The sequence below is a fragment of the Diceros bicornis genome, chromosome 11, assembly GCF_020826845.1.
Source record: "Diceros bicornis minor isolate mBicDic1 chromosome 11, mDicBic1.mat.cur, whole genome shotgun sequence".
Classification (NCBI taxonomy): Eukaryota; Metazoa; Chordata; class Mammalia; order Perissodactyla; family Rhinocerotidae; genus Diceros; species Diceros bicornis.
The window spans coordinates 42811845-42831018 of NC_080750.1; the positions used below are offsets into that span (position 1 = coordinate 42811845).

Sequence of the window (19174 nt, forward strand, 5' to 3'; positions counted from 1 at the left end):
CTCTTCCCTTGCAGATCCCACACCCAGGAATTAAATAAGAGAGATAAGAGAATGACAGATGGGAAAACAGAAAGTATAATACATATGTGTTAGAATATGAAATAATTATGACCAAAGGGCAAATATCCTGGTTTATTCTTTTTCTTTTTTCAGGGAAAGATTCACCCTGAGCTACCATCTGTTGCCAATCTTACTCTTTTTTTTTTTTTTTTCCCTACCCAAAGCCCCAGTGCATGGTTGTATATCCTAGTTAGAAGTCCTTCTAGGGCCGGCCCGGTGGCGCAAGCCGTTAAGTGCGTGCGCTCCACTGCAGTGGCCTGGGGTTCCCCACTTCGGATCCTGGGTGCGCACAGACGCACCACTTGGCAAACCATGCTGTGGCGGCGTCCCACATAAAGTGGAGGAAGATGGGCACGGATGTTAGCCCAGTGCCAGTCTTCCTCAGCAAAAAGAGGAGGATTGGCAGATGTTAGCCCAGGGCCGATCTTCCTAGCAATAAATAAATAAATAAATAAATAGAAATGAAGCCACTAAATTCAAAATAAATAAATAAATAAATATACTTAAAAAAACGAAGTCCTTCTAGTTTTTCTGTGTGAGCAGCAGCCACAGCATGGCAACTGACAGACAGGTGGTGTGGTTCCACGACTGGGAGACAAACCCGGGCCGCTGAAGAAGTGAGAGCACCAAACTTTAACCACTAGGTCATCAGGGCTGGCTCTGGTTTATTCTTTTTAAAAGTTAAACTAACTGAACATTAAAATTACAGTGATTTCTCATTTAAAATCTGATTTAGATGAAAACAATTAACAGATTTTAAATTCGTCTTTAAAGAAAAATGTTATTGACTTTATTTTATTAATTGTTTGTGATCCAATTTTAGTCCCACTCAAATTCCTTACATGTAAAGTCTAGGTGTAAATAAAATGAAAGTAACTTTATGTAATATGATGTAAAAGCAAGTTGTCATAGAAGGCAACCAGGATAAAAATAAGTGAACTTAATTCAAGCACGAAATTTTGTACCTACAGAGAAAAACACAGATAACCCGGCTCCTAAGGAGAGAGCTTCCCACTTGGAGTTCTCCCAGTGAGGAAGTCTGAGACCACTTAAAATCAAATTTTCCTTTTTTATAGCTGCTTGAGCTGTTTAGGTATGAATCAGCTTTAGCGGAACTCCACTGAATTTTGTTTTAGCGTGTGGTGGGATGAGAGTAAATGTAATTGCAAAAATATAAGAATGATATGTTTACTTCCCTTCAAATTAACTTTGGAAATTAAAGAAATGTTATTCTTTTAAAAAAATGTTTCAATAATATATATTGCTAAAAAATATTGGTGAAGCAGTGTGGTTATAGCATTTAAAATTTCTGTATGATTGAACATATGTTATCACAAGATCCACTGATTTCCAGCACCAACCACTACCAAACTCCTCCTGAGTCTCTTCTCTCCTTCTTATATAATTACTGCTCACCAGAGTATGAGTGATTTCTTTCTTACTTTTTTTTAAATTTAATTCAATGAGGCATTGCAGTTATTGGGAATTCTATTTAGATTTTCTAGATACTGGTCGGTGATTTATCTTTTTCTGGTAACGACTCTCTGTGAAAACTCACCAAGAACAACAGTTAAGACCCTCTGAAGGGCCTAAGTAATTTGCTTTACGTAGGCCCGTGGACCATTCACACTTGGAGGAACTTCGAGAGCATCTCATTCTATTTTTTTTTTATAATCTTATTTATTTATTTTTCCCCCAAAGCCCCAGTAGATAGTTGTATGTCATAATTGCACATCCTTCTAGTTGCTGTATGTGGGACACGGCCTCAGCATAGCCGGAGAAGCGGTGCGTCGGTGCGTGCCCGGGATCCCAACCCCGGTCGCCAGCATCGGAGTGCGAGCACTTAACCGATAAGCCACAGGGCCGGCATCTCCTAATCCAGCTCAGCATACTTTACAAATGAGGCCTGCCACGCCTCAAGAGTCTCAATGATCTCCCACACCATCAGGTGTTGAGTATCCTGGTATTAAGAAAGTTCTGCATTCAGTCACCTATCATTATATCCTTAGGAAGTCTATGTATTTAGAAAGGATTTTTGAAATATGATTAATAACATGGCATTTATCATTGTTGCTGGTACTTAGCACTACTGGTGATTGCCAGTGCTGTCCTGTTTGGGGGGTAGCAAAACCTGATTTCTCTGTGCGTTCCCCATATGAACACAGTGGTGTTGTAATTGTCTTATGAATATGTAGCCAAAGGCTGTTGTCACATTTGCTTTTGTCAACAAACCTGGGTCACGCAATATCCTTGTTTACTATTGCCTCATGATGATAAATTACAATCAAAAAGGAAACGAGATGAATTTATAAGGTAGTTGCTATATCTGCTCCAAGTATTAAGTAACACGGCTTGCCATTTATTATTTCTATTTTAAAGTGAAATGTGCTTTACATGTTGTGGACAGCTCAAAATTTTTAGTCATTCCTCGGTATTAGGTCATTTTATCAGTTCTAAAAAGTACAAGGACATTTGGGCTTTTTGTATCTTGTGAGAGGCATTTTCAAACAAAGGATGGGTTTTTACCTTTGTTTTTACCAATGAGTTATGAACGACTTAATTGGCAGTGAGCAGCTGGAGGAGCAGAGCTCTGAGAAAGCTTCCAGATCTCCAGAGTGTGATTCCCTTGTGCGGGCTGCCCGCTGTCTCTCTGCCTGTTGCACTCAGCTCCAAAACGCTGCTGTCCCTACTTTCTGCTCACCCTTGAGGCTCTGCGCCGAGTCATCAGAAGGGGTCTCTGAGTAAAAGCATGTCCTTTGTCTATACTGCCGTCTTGGATGTCCGTGCTGTCAAAGCAGAAAGGGAAAAGCACCCCTGCCTTACTTTGTTTCTCTGGAGAACAACATAAATGATATTATAGAAGACGTATCACATTATGGATCTTAATACAATGCTGCAGTATGTTCGATTCTGCTTAATCCTCAAAACAACCCTCTGAAATATTATTCCCATTTTAGAGAGAGGAAATTGAGGCTTATAGGTGGCAAGTGACTTGTCTGAGTTCATTTAGCTGTAAATGGCACCACAAGGCCTTAGACTCAAGATTTCTGCCTCCTTCCTCTACATGACAGCTGCCTCAAGTTGTTATTAGTTTATATTAAGCTGTATTCAGTTGGGTCATGATTCTTCATTATATTAAATGTAAATTCCTTGTTTTGCTCAATGTTCTGATTTTACGGTTGGCAAAAACAAAAACAAAAACACCCAACTGAATCCTATCTGGCTGGAGCTGCTGCTGCCTTTAATCTTTCTGAGGACAATAGGCAGGATTGAGGCCATCATAATAAGGTGCTAGCCAACCAGGAAGGAAGCTGGGGAAATCTTCCTCCCAGGAGGTAATTGGTTCCTATTAGCCTAACACTCCACATAGCACTCAGTTAAGAGGCTCCAAGGAAAGGTGTCTGCTCTTTTTCCTCTGCCTCCAGAGCGAAGTTCACAAAAGTCTTTATTCTCCCCACCCCATTAGAGTTAGCTAGTTGGGGCCTCTGTTTGTTTCCATGGGGCCAGACTTGAGCATATATAAATGAACTGAAGGTTAGACAGATAGCTCAGAAGAAAAATGTTAAGATTATTATTGTTTATGTGCCAATGATTTAATAATCTAAAAAAATCTAAGAACAACAACAAAATAATCCTAAAGAAGGGCAATAATTTAAAAATATGAAGTTTAGAAAATTTATCAGACTTAGGGCCCAGGGGAAGGAATGTCTAAGAGGTAAGAAGTCTGGGACATGGCTTAAGTTCTGTTTCTGACTCTGTGCTCTTAGCCAAGACCCTAACACCTACTCCCCACCCCCCACCCCCACTCCCACCCTCCCATTCCTGCGTCTAAGGAGGGTGTAGGACTACTGACCACTCAAGGGCTGGGGCCTTCCTGGCGAGGGCATAACCAGGAAGCTTAACCAGGTTAGTCAGACCTTTCTCACTATTGCAGTAAAATAACTGATGTTAAAAATTGGACCCCGTGGCACTAGAGAAGCAGAAAAATGAAGTCCAAATTAGAAAGAAAAGGAGTGGGATCTAAGTTTTGGGTTAGATATTTCATTGAACTTCCAGGGCTGGGCACAGTGCCCAGCATACTCAATAAATGAATGGATGACAGGTGGATGATCCAATGGAAGGTCAGGCCTTCCCCAGTCGTGGTGGACCTGGGGCAAAGAAACCTGTGGTTGAGTCCTGATCTACACGAACTCAGTGATGGAGACAAGAGTTACAAATCTCAATTTCTTCCTGTGCAAATTGGAGATGATACCTTACAGGGTTGTGAGGATTAAATGAGAAAATGTTTAGGTCAGTGCCTAGCACATAGGAAGCACACAACAGTATGATCACAAACTCCACTCTAAAGGCTTCTCTGAGGAACAGGGAGAAGCCAGAGGTAAGAAGTCTGCAAGTAAGAAATCCCTTGGCCTTCCAGGCTTCTGCTGGATTCCTGCACTTCGACCCTGAGAGTGGGACCTCTTCCTCCTGGGACCAGCGATGAGGTCGAACGAGGGCCTGAGGGTGAAGCCCGGAAGTTAGGTGGGCTCTGCGAGCCTCAATTTCACCCTACTTTTTTCGCAGAGCCCCAGTAGAGTCGGCCTGTGAGGCTGTGAGAAATGGACCCGATCCTGAGAGCTGCAGCTAGGACGGCGCGGGGCGGGCCGGATCCGCAGTTGGGGATACTGTTGCTGTCGTTCGTCTTTCTGCGGGAGGATAGGGAAGCGGTGGCCGAGGGAGAGTCGACCGTTCAGTGAAGTCTATATGTTGACCAGGAGAGCCTCGGCTCTTCCAGAATCGCCCGGCCAGACTTGGCGACACATTGGCGTGCCTTTAAGGCGTTTGCACTTAGAAACTTGTTGAATGTAACCGCCTTTCATACGATCTGGGAAACAAGAGGTCTTTCTAAGCAACCCGGGGGGATTCTCCTCTCTGCAAATGATCTGTTCTGGTTTAGGAAAGAGAACTTTCTAACATTAGATTTCTCTTGGGCCTTTCCTTCTAACAGCAGTTGTCTTCTTATAGTTTAGCTAAAATTGGTACAGACAGGAAAGTATGAGTAGGAGTGTGAGCCTATTAGTGTATAAACATATTTTTATTGTGTCCCTTTAGGGAGCAATCAAAAACTGGCCGCTCAGCCTTTTGCAAGGTAAGGTGACAATGATTTGTTAAAGAATAGGAAAGGGGAGGGCTCATTCGACTCTGCATTTTCTCAGTTGAAAAGCAGCCTAATCGTCGATGACCCCTCCCGGCTAAAGAGGTCTGGGGAGACTTCAGAAACAGGATAAATGAAGATGTTCCACTGCCTCCATTCCCGTCAGGAGGGGCAGAGGGAGAGGGCTGCTTTCGGGCAATTTCACTGAGAAAAATAAATCTATTTAATGGCATAACATTCTAGCTTAAAAATCGGGAGTTATCAGAGGCAAAAGTAATAACCTTCAAGAAACTACGGACACTTCTCATTTCCCTCCATTTCCAAACACAGCAGGACGCCTACGTCTTGAGCAACCTACACCGATTCATGCCTTATATTGATCTTATCTCCTTTTTTCTTTAAGTGACTCCTTTTCAGAGGCGGCAGCCAAAACATTAACCCCACAGGGAAAGGGAAAAATCAAACTCAAATCAGCTTGGCACTGTCTGCCTCACAAAACGCCCTGGAGATGCGGCTATCGAGGGTCTGTAGGTGATTTCTCCGTAATACTTTGCTCTAAAAGAGTCCTCTGCGGAGCCGTAAGGCAGTTGTCTGTGCTGTCTTCTCCCGCAAATTCCCCCAGAGGAGACAGTCGTAGGCGTTACAAGCCGGGTTAGTGACCGCAAGAGACGGAAATCGCTAATTACCAAGTCCTCTTTGATCTCCCTGGACCGTTTGGCCCTTGAAAGACTAGAGGCTCTTTCCCAGAACTGGACCCGACTAGTGAGTCCAGAGCCTGAGAGTCCGACATTGGGTCTAAGTTAACGTGGACGCCGAGGTCAGGATCAGACTTTTACAAATTTCCACGGACTCCCCAGATTTTAAATCGAGCAGCTGAGCTGGTATGCTGCTGGAAGCTAACGAGCGCCCGTGTGCAGAGGTGTTTGCTTAGTTTCAGCAACTCGCTAGCACGGCGCTTCTCTTTAAATTTGGGAGGGAGACTGGGGAAATCATGATTTTCAATTTCCACGTCCATCGCCTCCCTCCTTTCTCCACGTTCTTCTTTCGATTCGTTTGTGGGAAATGGAGTTTTCTTCTCATTGCTGGGACTCTAATGTGATTCAGAATCGTTTGTGAAATGAACAAAAGTCACCGGCGCGTGGGACGACTGGGACAGAGCGCTCATGGCAGACCGGGGGTAGGGGCAAAGGCCGGGCCTCCGAGAATAATGGGGAGCTGGCCTCCTCCCCGCCTGGTTTCCATGGTCCCCTTCATCTTCCAGGTAAGATAAATGGCCCTTCATCCATCATCGGCAGCGAGCCCCTTCCCCCAGGCGAGCCGAGAATCTGTTCGCTGATGAAACCTATTAACCCCGAACTGCGTGGCTTTGTGGAGCCAACCGAGGCTCTCCACTGTGGCCTTTGTCCGCGGAATTTACGCCTTTACACAAGGCATTAGCATGGAGCTCTGCGCAGGGTCGGGACACCGCGTGCCCAGCCTGGCGCGGACCGCGCATCAGCAGCTCCCTCCCCGGCTGCGCCCCGGGAGCAGCCTCGCCGAGGCACCTGGGTCACGGCAGGCGCTCGGGCAGGGGACGCAGCCCCTCGTCCTTCCTTGGCCACCTCCGGGCGGCTGCGTTGTAAAAGAAAGCGACAAAGTTTTGGAGGGTGAACTGAAGCTGGGTCCAGGTGACCCTGAAGCCGAAGAAATAAACTTGACACTAATCCGGCTTTCCAGGCGGACGTTGGGGACTTCGCCGTTTTCCCCGGTGACCGTTGGGAGCCGCGCGCTCAACGGTGCCTGGTGCCTCGGAGCGCTGGGGCCCTCGGGTTCGGACCGCCGCGCGCGGGGCCTGGACGCGCCGGTCGCTACCCTACCAGCGCGCGGGCTGAAAGCAAGAGGGATTCGGGGCGGGGCGTTTAAAGGGCAGGAGGATCCGCGGCGTGCGGGACCGCGGCGCTACGAAGTTGGAGAAGGAATCCGCAGGCGTTCGAGGCGCCCGCACTTCGCACACTAAATGCAAACGCTTTAGTAAGCCGAGGTCTCGGGGTGTCCCACCCTTTAGAGGGAAGTGGTTCTGCTTAAAGCCCTAGCCCAGGGGGACTTTCTACTGAAAACGTTTCCGAAGAGCCCGGAACGCACCCCAGTTCAGACAGGTGCAAGAGCTATCGTTCGGCCACGCCTTCGGCCTCTACTCTCCAAAAACTGCTGTATAAAGGCCGGAAGTGCTTAGGTCTCGAGTGGAAGAAGGAGCCTGCCTCTGGAAGGGGTCACCTAGCGGAATCCCGGAGCCAGGAGGCCCGCCCCCTTCTAAGCAGGCCACAGTCCCGCCAGATCCCCGCTGCAAGTGGGCTCGCCGCCGGCGCCCAATCAGCGCTCTCGCCGGGTCTGTGGCGGCATCGGCCCCGCCCCCCTCGACGGCCATAAAAGGCCTCCTCGAAGGTGGCAACCCAGAGCAACGCGCGGCCTTGCGCCCCGGCACCGTCTCCAGGTGCGCTCCTTCGCTTGCTGCTCGCGGCGCCGGGCCCGCAGTCCCCGCGGTCAGCCGCCGCCAGTTCCTCATCCTCCTCAATCCCCAGTGCGGTGCGGCCAAGCCAATCTCCTGGCTTCTCCTCCTTTCTTTTTTCTCTCCCTTCCCCCTCGGCAGCCGCTGTTGCTGCGGAGCTGGGCCGCCGGCCTGCAGGTGAGCCGCAGCGCCGCGCCCCTGTCCGGCGAGCTCACCTGGCCCAGCCCGGCCCGGCCCGTGCCGGAGCGGCGGCGGTCCCCTCAAGACTCCCTTTGCTCTGCAGGATGAAGAACCCAATGCTGGAGGCGCTGTCCCTACTGCTGGAGAAGCTGCTCGTCATTTCCAACTTCAGGCTCTTCAATTGGGCCGCCCCGGGCGAAGACGAGGCGGGGCACCGTTTCTATGAGATCAGCTCTTTCCTCCGCGGCGACGTGCTGGAGGTGCGCCGGGCCCACGTGACCCACTTTGGTATCTACCTGGGCCACAACCGTGTCGCCCACATGATGCCTGACATCCTGTTGGCCTTGACCAACGACAAGGGGCTCACGCAGAGGGTGGTCTCCAACAAGCGTCTGCTCCCGGGCGTCATTTGCAGGGTGGCCAGCGTCCGCGTGGACACAGTGGAGGACTTCGCCTACGGAGCCGACATCCTCGTCAATCACCTGGACAAGGCCCTCAAGAAGAAGCCGCTGCTCAACGAAGAGGTGGCGCAGAGGGCAGAGAAGCTGCTGGGCTTGACTCCCTACAGCCTACTGTGGAACAACTGCGAACACTTCGTGACCTACTGCCGATTCGACACCCCGATCAGCTCCCAGGCCGACAGAGTAAGACGTGTGACTCGCCGGTGGGCTCGGTGGGGACGCCCCCTCACATCCCTAACCTTTTCTCTCCCCTGGGAGCAGGGATTGAGTTCTAGATTGAGTAACGAATGCTCTGATGTTCCTAAGGGAGGCCAAGTGAATAAATAAATGGCGATGTGCTTTGCAGCATATCTCGAAATGCGCGGTGAAAGAGTGTGGCAGGGCTGCTGCCAGCGATTCGAGAGAGCTGCCCAGTTATTGCTGCAGACGTCGTAGGCTGTCCACCCAGCGTAGTTGAAATGCCAAAGGGCAGGGTCACAGAAAATCTGTCGGCGTGTGCTTGCAACTTTTCCCAAGGATTGCAATTGGAAGGAAGGTGTCCAGAGTTTATATTTAACCCCTGATACTATATACAAATTGTTGTGCCTTTCAAATAAGGAAGCATGCGGTTTTCTCCCTCTGTAGGCTGCAGAGAGTGAATTCCCTTGGCTTAGTATAAATATCAAAATTCTTAGTAAGAAGATCCCCAAGGTAGATCCCTTACTCCTGTGTCTGGCCTTCGGAGCTGTCTTTTCCTTGGTAATCTGAATTCTTTCTGTGTTGGCTTTAATCCAACACAGAATCTAGATGGGGATCTAGACTTCTTCGTTGTTAAGCGTCCTTTACCCATTAGCCCCAAAGGTGGCTTAGATTGTTTACTGGTTCCCCAGAGATTAAAACAATTGGTTTTCAAGAAGAGCCATTAAATGGTGGAAGGTAATTTTTATTTACTTTATTTTTTTAAATAAATTTTTTTAAAGTAAATTATATTTACTTTAAAAAACACAGCATTAGAATTTAAGATGATTTAAATTAGCCACAAATCCAAAGGGAAAATGGATTTTTATTTCCTTTTGAAACCTCAATTTTTCAAGATAGTTAACATTTAAAGTCTGCAACTTCATTTGCAACTGGAAGCTTTCTCAGCCTTCACTGCTGCTGTTAAAAGAGGTATTGTTAATATTCACTATTCACAATGGAAACCTGGGTAATCACATAATGAGCTTCATGTTTTACTCTTCACATTTAGGTACTTTTTGGACCAAAAGAATCTGAGTCCACGTAACTAATTTTTTATTGCTCCACATCTTGATTAATTTTTTGACCCATATGGGAAAATCTTTCTATCCTCTGTGGCAGAGCATGAAAGTATTATGCTTTTTATACAGTGGTATATGAAACTTCTTGTAGATTACAGAGCCACAACAGCTCAATCTAGGAATTCTTTTATAAGTAAAATAAAAATACAGTTAGAGCACTGTGCATTGATTCGCAAATCACAGCTCTAGTCCAGGCTGTTTAGAGATGAACTTCACTACATTTACGAACACTGGCTCCAAAAGTGTACAAAAGGAAACACGTCAGATTTACTTAGAAACTAAGCAAATAATTTCTCTAAGGAAAAACAGTATTTCTATCCCATAATTAGGAGTTACTCTTTCATGGAACACATATAACACTGTGTTATATACTTCTACAGAAAAACAGTACAAGTGCTTTTTTAAGGTACTAAAATATTTTATCTGCATAAGTAACTAGTTGGAGTAGTTTTTCATCTTTGGAAACTTTGTGAGGTTTTACAGAAGTAGAGAAGTGTTTTAATTGCTGTTGCTACATAGCACCTCTTGTGAAACTGAGTTTTTGTCTTCACTTTGAATGGTCTAACAAACAGTTTGGCCACAGATTTCCCCGGAAAAAACATCCCCATCCCAAATTTTCTAATTCTAAGAACTCTTTTTTGAAGATGCACTGAGGGAAGTAGGTCATTGAAGGAGAACTGGTTTCTACTTTTCAGAAACATAAGGAATTACTTGATTCTGGGTCTGATTGTTGAGTTCTCCATATATACAACTATTATCAGCTTAACATGAGAGTTGCAAAGTTGTCTCTTACTTAAATCTGAGTTTATAAAAACTCTCAAGAACACTTTCCCTCATGAAAACATTGCAGCTAATTGGAAAATGTACTGAATGAGAATCTTTTACTTCTTTGCAGTGATGCTCTTCTTTACAAGTTTAGAAATCATAAAATTAAGAGATTTTTATATTTCTGTGAATAATTTCAATGTTTTTGTAAACTGTAAGTCCCTTTAATTAGTGACTATTTCTATTCCTTATGCTTTTTCTACTATGCATTTGTTTTTTACTTTGCTGATAGTGCTTCTCATTGCCAAAAATGAATGCAAATACCCCTTTTAATTTCTGGGGATTCAATACTCAAAAAGTGCTTCGTAACACCTTCTAGAAATTCGGGATATTTCCTACTGTTGAGCACCATTAGAGATGCCTCCTGGGCTGATGGCCAAGTGAACAAGAACAGGACACTAGAAATGAGATGCTCCTTGAGAAAATCTGCTTTGGGAGGAAAGACAGTCCACAATGATTTCTCTGTTTGCCTTAATTAAAAATTATTGAGAAAAGGATAAAAGAAGCATAACTGTATCAAGACAACTTACTCTTTTACCTAAATGTATATCTTTCCATTATTGCCGAGCAACTTGTCTCATTGTCCTGAAAACTTCATTTAGTTTGATCCTCACCACTTTAAGACTGTGTGTTTGTTTGTTACTCAATGTCTTGTTAGTTTAGTAAAAAGATACAAATTATATGTATGATATATAAAAAGACCAACATCTGGATAACTAACAGGAAGTTTTATATTTGTTTGGATATTGTATAAAAGTATGGATAGAGACAACCTTATAGTCAAGAGAGTGTGTTAAAATATATTGGACTTGTGCATTCTATCCATTAAGAATTTGAAAACCTAGCTGTCCAGTGCTATATAAGCCACTGCAGGAGACCCTAAAAGCATATACGTACAATGTCATGTCTAGAAAATGAATTTAAAATTAGTATAAGTAGCAAAACTCATCTAGAATGGAGCAGTTAATTGCTAAATTCTGGCCCTGACAATGATGAAGTAGAGATAATTGTCAGCAGGTGTAGCAGTAATAATCTTTGTAAACTTTACATTTACAAAGTGTGTAGAAGAATGCAAAGTCCTTTTGCATAAAAGACTTCATTCGATCCTCACGACAGCCTCAGTATTCCCATGGAAGAGAAGAGAGTAGTCTAGACAGGCTCAGTGATTTACTTGAGGTCACACAGCTAATAGGTGGGTGATCCAGGATGCAAACATAGGCCATCACTGCTGAGTAAAATTAGTTTTCTAAGAAAAAAAAAATTACACGTATTAGAAGAATACACTCTTCAGGGTTAGGGATCATATTTAATTTATCTTTTCAACAGCCAATTTTGTATTGCATAATTGATTGTGAATTTGTTTAATTTAATTAGGCAGGGAATAAGATATGACAACAATATTAGATTTTCTATGCCTTTAGATTTTGAGACGTATAAGAAAGTTATCACTGGTATCACCAAATTTTAGAATGATGACTTGTAGGAATTGAATTCACCAATAATAATAGGCTAAATTCCATTTACTTGAGATTAGAGATCTCTTTGCTCGTGTACTTTTAGAATATGTTATTGTTATTGATAAGCAGTTTAATGTTGTTTTTAACTTTTAATCCTGAATAACTTTTATGTGATTACATTCTCTGTAGTTTTCCATAAAAGTTCTGTGTGTACAAAGGCAACTGCCATTATTAAATTGCCTAAAATGTCGTTTTAGCTACTGTGGGATATGGAATCAAGAAACTGAACTACGAACATCTTAAATTCTTTCATAAGTCATAAGAGAAATTCTAGTTCCTCTGGTAGACAGAAAATAGCTGGGAAAATTGTGCTTTACTGTTTGGCATATGTGATTCTTCTTAGGTTTAGCTACTTTTTCTAATATTCTTAAATTTTATTTTCCAGTTTTGTGAGACTGTGAAGATAATTATTCGTGATCAGAGAAGTGTTCTTGCTTCAGCAGTGTTGGGATTGGCATCTATAGTCTATCTGGGCTTGGCGTCATATGCTACCCTTCCTGCAATTTTTATTCCATTCTGCTTATGGATGGTTGGCTAACTTCATACCCCCATGTCAATGTGTGTATTCTGTGTGTAAATATGTTTATAGAGCACAAACCAGTGTAAGCATCATCAAGAAGAATGTGACCTGTAATGCTGTGTTCCGGATAAAAATGTGATTAAGAATCACGCAAAGTGCTTACTGTGTAAGCCCAAGAACAAAGGCTTTCTGAATCTTCTTAGGCAATTCCGTTTGAAAGCACTGTGCAAATCTTGGAAACATGGCAAGTTGTGATAGAATTTATCATTACAAGAAAACCAGCCCCTGAGATGATGGCCACAGGAGACTATTTGTGTTACTTTTTTCTCCTGTAATCATTGCTCTTCTCTGTTAGGCCTGAATTTGAAAATTGGAAGTCTTATTGAATGAGGTCACTAACTTTACTGTAAACTTATCCTGTTTCATTGAAAAAACTTATATTAAACTGAAAGAATTTCCTTCATTCAGATGAAAACATGTTTGATGATTGGCCCCCAAAAATTCACAATCTGTTTTTTTCATGTATTATATATAATTCCCAATGAGTCAAGAATACTTTCATTACTTGAAACCATATTGGCAAAGTTAAGGTTTAATGATAAAGTAATTGAACAGAACTATAGAAATTTGTGTTTTCCTGTAGAAATAGCTACTATAGCATCAGTTGAACAATTTGATTTGGCTTTACTTAATAGGAAGCCTGACATTCATTTTTTTTTCCTTTTATGTGTCATGTGGTTACTTTGAACCACTCTGAGAGGTAAATGGATATAGGATTGAAGTAATTTGGGCACTTGGAGTGTGTATGTGCCAATTAAATATGCAGATATCCACATACTCTCAAACTGATGAGAGAAAATTTATTTGTTCTTGATTGCTTTATCCTACCAGTGAGGTCATTATAGAGCATCTGTAGAGGTGAATGTAAAAGCAAGTTTAATCCATATTCTTATGCCCTTGCATTTGTGGTGTAACTGGCATATATGTCATTGGATGGTTTGTCTTTTAAAGCACTTACTAATGTACTATGTAATTTGTAAAAGCCCTCAGATTTGTATGCTAGTCAGGTTTCTCCATTTCATTACTAAGTATAGCTTACATGCTTAAGAAGGATGCCATAGCAGTATATAAAACCCACTCAAGTAGGACGAAAGGAAATGACTGTTAGAAATAATTTTTAAGTGTCTTAGTACCGCCAGGCATGTAAATTGATTAGACTCAGGCTGTTTTAATATCAGACTTGAGATGTAGCCATGTTAGAGCAAGCATTCGAGTACTTTTCCAAAATTACCAAATTCTAAAAATTAAGCCACAAGCTAGACTTGCATTTCAAGTTAAAATTGCTTTATAAACTATCAAGAATCACAAAATAATGAGCCACATAACAAATGGTATGGGGAGGGGAGGGTCAGTCACTTAGTGATCCAATCAGAACAAATTTAAGAGCAGATTTTAATTATAACTGATGTTTCGTCACCACTAATTTACCCAACAAATTCAATTGGAGTTTAATAATAATTAAACTCTATGTTTAATCATTTAAATGTTTCAAATAATAAAAACATGAAATGGCCACACTACAGAATAAAGGTGTTCTATGGGCCTATTCCAACCACTTAAAATTATTTTAAGTATGTATACATAAAAGTAACCACTATGAGAAATCCATTGTATTAGTGGTTTTTCACTTACTATATATCGCCCTTGTAGCAACTGTTTAAATAAAGTCATTTTTTAAAAATATGGTGTCCTCATAAATAATTAACACCTTTTTCGCAGACTTTAGTATTGCAGGTAGTAGAAACCTCTGTCTGATGTTAAATCTGTGTTCAAAGATAATGATCCCTCATTAAATGCCCAGGGAAGTACTTAAGGTTGGAATAAACATAATTAGTCTTGACTCACTTTGTATCCTTAAAGTAAGATTCAGTTCATCATTTGTTTGAGTGCTTATTATATGCCAGGCACTGACCTGTTGTAATTTCATGGTCTAGAATTAATACTATTTTTCAACTACATTTATTAGAATGTATACAGTGCTGTGAGAATAGAGGGGAAGAAGAAATTAAACCTTCCTGAAGGGTCAGAAATCTATCTGAAGGAGGCAATGCTACCATTAAGCTGAATAGTAAGAGGTGATCTTATCACACTGATGTGTTCCACTACTTATGGGAAGAGGAAACTAGAAGGAAGGTTTTTTCAATTAAATGTTCCACAACACTAGAATTTGTTGAACTTCTTAGGAAAAAAAGGAGAGTTTTTGTTTTGTTGTGCTCAGTTTGATTAGTTGCTTAACAAGGTAGAAAAAGGAGCATGTATTCCTGATTATGGTTATGGAAAAAATCCTGAGCTATTAATGTATCTCGAATGAATTTCTCTGGGCTTCATTAGTTGAGATTCATCCTTGTAATCCTTCAAGTCCCTTATATTTCTAAATTTCTATTCTAATTTGTGAAATGATAGTGTCTGATGCAGCTTTTTGTTGCTTATTTTGTTTTTTGCCGTACTCAGATGAAGGCCAAATAGGAGTAGCTGGGGCTAAGATGAAATAATGCAAGTGTCAGATACTATGCATGTATTAGGGATGAAAAGATGAGTGAGACATGGAGCTCTTCCTCAAAGTTTATGGCTTCATAGACATAGAAGTATTAAGACTTCCTGCAATAGAGCTGATTGAAGGCACAGAAAAAGAAGTGATTTTTTTTTTTTTTTTTGTGAGGAAGATCAGCCCTGAGCTAACATCCATGCCAATCCTCCTCCTTTTGCTGGGGAAGACCGGCTCTGAGCTAACATCTATTGCCGATCCTCCTCCTTTTTCCCCCAAAGCCCCAGTAGATAGTTGTATGTCATAGCTGCACATCCTTCTAGTTGCTGTATGTGGGATGCCGCCTCAGCATGGCCGGAGAAGCTGTGCGGCGGTGCGCGTCCGGGATCCGAACCCCGGGCCGCCACTAGCGGAGCACGCGCACTTAACCGCTAAGCCACAGGGCCGGCCCCAACAAGTGGTTGATTTTAACTGATAAGGCCAAAATTATAGGGACTGTGCACTGAGAATTGGAAAAATGAGATGTTTTCCAGGGGGACAGATTTGGGCAGGACATTCTACACATTGGGAACAGCATGAGCAAATGTATGGAAACAACATGCCTGACACGTAAGTGTGAGGTACTCTACTATTCGTGGACTGAAAGCATGAAACTGCCTGGGGCATTCAGGCAAATGTAAGTGGTTCCAGGCTAGAGCAGAGTGAGGATGATGAGGAGAGATGTTGGAAAAGGAAAGCAGTGATCAGGTGGTGCACGTGTAGACCAAGAGGTTTGGGCTTTATGAACAAGCAATGGAGATTTGGGGTTCAGAAAGGTAACTCCCAGAAGTATGGAGGGAGGATGGGAAAATGGGTAAGACAGGACAAGGGGATCTATTAGGAGACTGGCTGTGGTCCTCAGTCTCTCAGATTAGGACCTGTAGTTGTGAGGGTAGAGAGCAAACATGTCAAGGAAGTGTCAACAGACTTTAGCCAAATCCTTCTATTTGACTCATGAGTAACTTTTGGTAGGGTGTCAGGGAGGAGTCATGCTTCCTTTCCAGCAGAACAGATCTATGTTCTGCGAGGTATATTTCTTCCCAAGGACAAGAAAAGAAGTATGGATTTGTTGTTTAAAAAATTTTTTTTCAGAATATATAGTTCTTATTTTTGCATTTTCTATTTCATACTGTAAAATATCAAAAATGTTTTCCAGTGATATCAAAGTTATGCCAATAGCAAAAGACTTTTGTTATAGATGAGAAGCATATAAGAAATGATGGTTGCCAATCTTTTGTTTTATATGATCTCTTTAGAGAGTTTTACCTAACCTAAATCTGTGAGCTCAACTAGTTTTATATTTGGTATACATGCATGGTAAATAAAATCAATTTTACATACTGTCCTCTCTTGTCTTTGAACTTGAAATACATAAAAGTAGATCACACACATTTTTTTGAGCATGGTAGCTTGAAGAATTTTGCCTCTAAAAGCTTCCTTTACTGAACATAGTTTATATATTTGAAATCAAAACTTTATGTGGATCTGCCTTTAAACTGATATGATCTATGTTATCTACATCTTGAAGCCTATCCTGATTATGTAGAAACGGGTTCTGTGTAATATAAAGTAACAAATCCCTTCTCCATTCCACAAAATCAAGCAACAACAAATAATTAGAGCCATGGGCATGAACTCTATAACCAGATGTGTAATGTGACCAAGGCAGCCTGCACCTTTACTCTATTGGTGGAGTGGGGATGAGGTGAGAGTAGGAGCAAGGCACAGGGCCAGTCTTGAAATGCATTCACAGCATTGCAAAGGACCACAGAGGTTACTGGGCTGAACCCTTAAACATCTAACCACATTTCAGGTGTGGAAAATCAGGCACAGAAATTGAGATACTTTGTGACTATGCAAATAATCAGAGCCAGACCCAGAACTTGACTCCAGCGTTCTTTCCACTATACCACATTGGCTCCCTGAGGTCTCCCATGAATTGGACAAGCTTTCCTCCAATGAATGTATTAATTTCTTGCAGACCTTCTGCGATTCCAAGCAGGGCCACACAAGAATGAACTAGTTAGAATCTTAGTTCTGCAGTTACTCAATCTAATGAGAAAGAGGGGCAAGTAAATAGATTTCAAACAATGATAAGCTTGTACAAGTGTCAGAAGAGCAGAAAGACAACACTTATACTTGTCTACTGGGGGCCAGTAAAGGAAAAGGATGTCAAAAAGTTTTTCATTGGTACCTTAATTGAGTTGTAAAGAATACAAATATTTAAAGTGAAAGAGACTTCTCTTTTCCAGGCCATTGCAGGCACCTGGAGCAGTAAAATACAAAGGTACAGAATCATGAGAAGCCATATCACAGCGGGTTTACTGCTAGTCATTAAAAACAATTACCTGTGTTTATGTTGTTGCTTTGAGAGAAAGGTGCCCAGTACTGTTACAAAGAACTCGCCATTCCTTTGAGGAAGAACAACTCTGACTGAGGTGGTGCTGGAGACAAGAGGCAAGATCACAGAGGATTTTACACTATAAAAGTCTGAGGTAGAAAGAAACCATTACATAAACTTTCCAAGTGTCTCAGGTGAGTCTTATGAGCATGCAGTTCTGTGAAACATATGATGAATAGGGGTGGAGTTAGGTTGTAAGGAAAAGAAACATAAGTTTTATGGATGGAGGTTTATTTAAGAATAGATGGAGAGAGCGCCGAGTCCTGACCACTAGACCACCAGGGAGCGTCAAGTGAAATAAGTCAGAGGGAGAAGGTCAAATACCGTATGATTTCCTTCATTAAGTAGTAGATAATAACAACAATAAACAAACACATAGAGACAGAGATTGGATTGGTGGTTACCAGAGGGGAAGGAGGGAGGGCGGAGGGCGAAAGGGCTAGTTCGGCACATGTGTGTGGTGATGGGTTGTAATGAGTATTTGGATGGTGAACATGAGAACATGATGTAATCCATGCAGAAATAGAAGTACAATGATGTACACCTGAAATTTATACAATGTTATAAACCAATGTTACTGCAATAAACAAAAAATTAAAAAAAAAAAAGAATAGATGGAAAAGTGGGAAGCACAGGAATCACCTCAACAGGTGAATGGTCACTTCTCCTCGTTCAGCTCACCACTGCTCTCACGTCCCAGTGACAACCCTAGTGCTATCCTGTTCTTGACTCTAGATTCTGTCCCACATATTTCTTCCACTGAGCTTATAACTGCTACTTCTACGGCTGTCTACCTACTGCTACCAACCCTCACTGTATCATTGCTTCTGCTGCCTCATGGCTTTCCTTACACCTTTATTTTGTTTCTTTAACTTCTGCTTCCCTCTACTGGGTCTCTGTCTCTCATTTAAAATTGCCAAAGGATCTAATTAGGCTGAGCAGTTACTATGCAGTATTGGTGGTCATGGACCACCTCATGGGCCATCGGTCCCTCTTATATCCTTTAAGTCAGGTTCCTTCAGATCAGGTGACATCCCTGGGCCAATCAGTTGTTGCCAAGTTGCACAATCATGTGCTCCAAGCCACGGTGATCTGCTCTAAGGGAACTACTTGTAACTGATTTTCCTTTGAAGATGGCTATCAGTTTTAGTTTAAATGGGAGAGTAATTTTTACTGACAGTGTTGATGTCAACAGTGCTGATGGTTTTAGTTTTGTTAAGGTATCCATGCAAACTGCACCCAGTTACACCAGGTACTGTTCATGCTCAGCAGTCCTCTGATGAGGCCAATATGGAGTATATGAGCTGACACCATGATGACCACTCTATGTTCCATAGTGAACTGTTTACAAAGCAGTGTCCTTTCATGAAGCAATGCCAAGACAGATGTTAAGATAAAACAAAAGCCTTAGGATGTCACCTCACACCTGTCACAATGGCTATTATTAAAAAGATAAGAAATAACAAGTGTTGGAGAGGATGTTGAGAAAAAAGAACCCTCATACACTGCTGGTGGTAATGCAAACTGGTGCAGCCACTATGGAAAACAGTATGGAGATTTCTCAAAAAATTAAAAATAGAAATACCATATGATCCAGCTATTCCACTTCTGGGTTTATCCAAAGAACAGGAAAACACTAATTTGAAAAGATACATGCACCTCTATGTTCACTGCAGCATTATTCACAGTAGCCAAGACTTGGAAACAAC

General features: G+C 42.3%; 1 protein-coding gene across 1 annotated transcript; it reads left to right on the plus strand.

Moving 5' to 3' along the window:
* Positions 1 to 7657: 7657 nt before the first annotated feature.
* On the plus strand, positions 7658 to 15210 carry LRAT (lecithin retinol acyltransferase). The gene is made up of 3 exons (XM_058550241.1): positions 7658 to 7856; positions 7963 to 8503; positions 12346 to 15210. Exons 2-3 carry the CDS (start codon positions 7964 to 7966, stop codon positions 12496 to 12498), a joined length of 693 nt encoding a protein of 230 aa, XP_058406224.1. The 5' UTR covers positions 7658 to 7856; position 7963; the 3' UTR covers positions 12499 to 15210.
* Positions 15211 to 19174: the final 3964 nt, after the last annotated feature.

Bases quoted from the DNA above. Each gene is read 5' to 3' on its own strand.
- LRAT (XM_058550241.1), top strand. From the start codon at position 7,964: ATGAAGAACCCAATGCTGGAGGCGCTGTCCCTACTGCTGGAGAAGCTG. The intron at 8,504-12,345 runs GTAAGACGTGTG...TTTATTTTCCAG, and splicing joins TCAGCTCCCAGGCCGACAGA to TTTTGTGAGACTGTGAAGAT.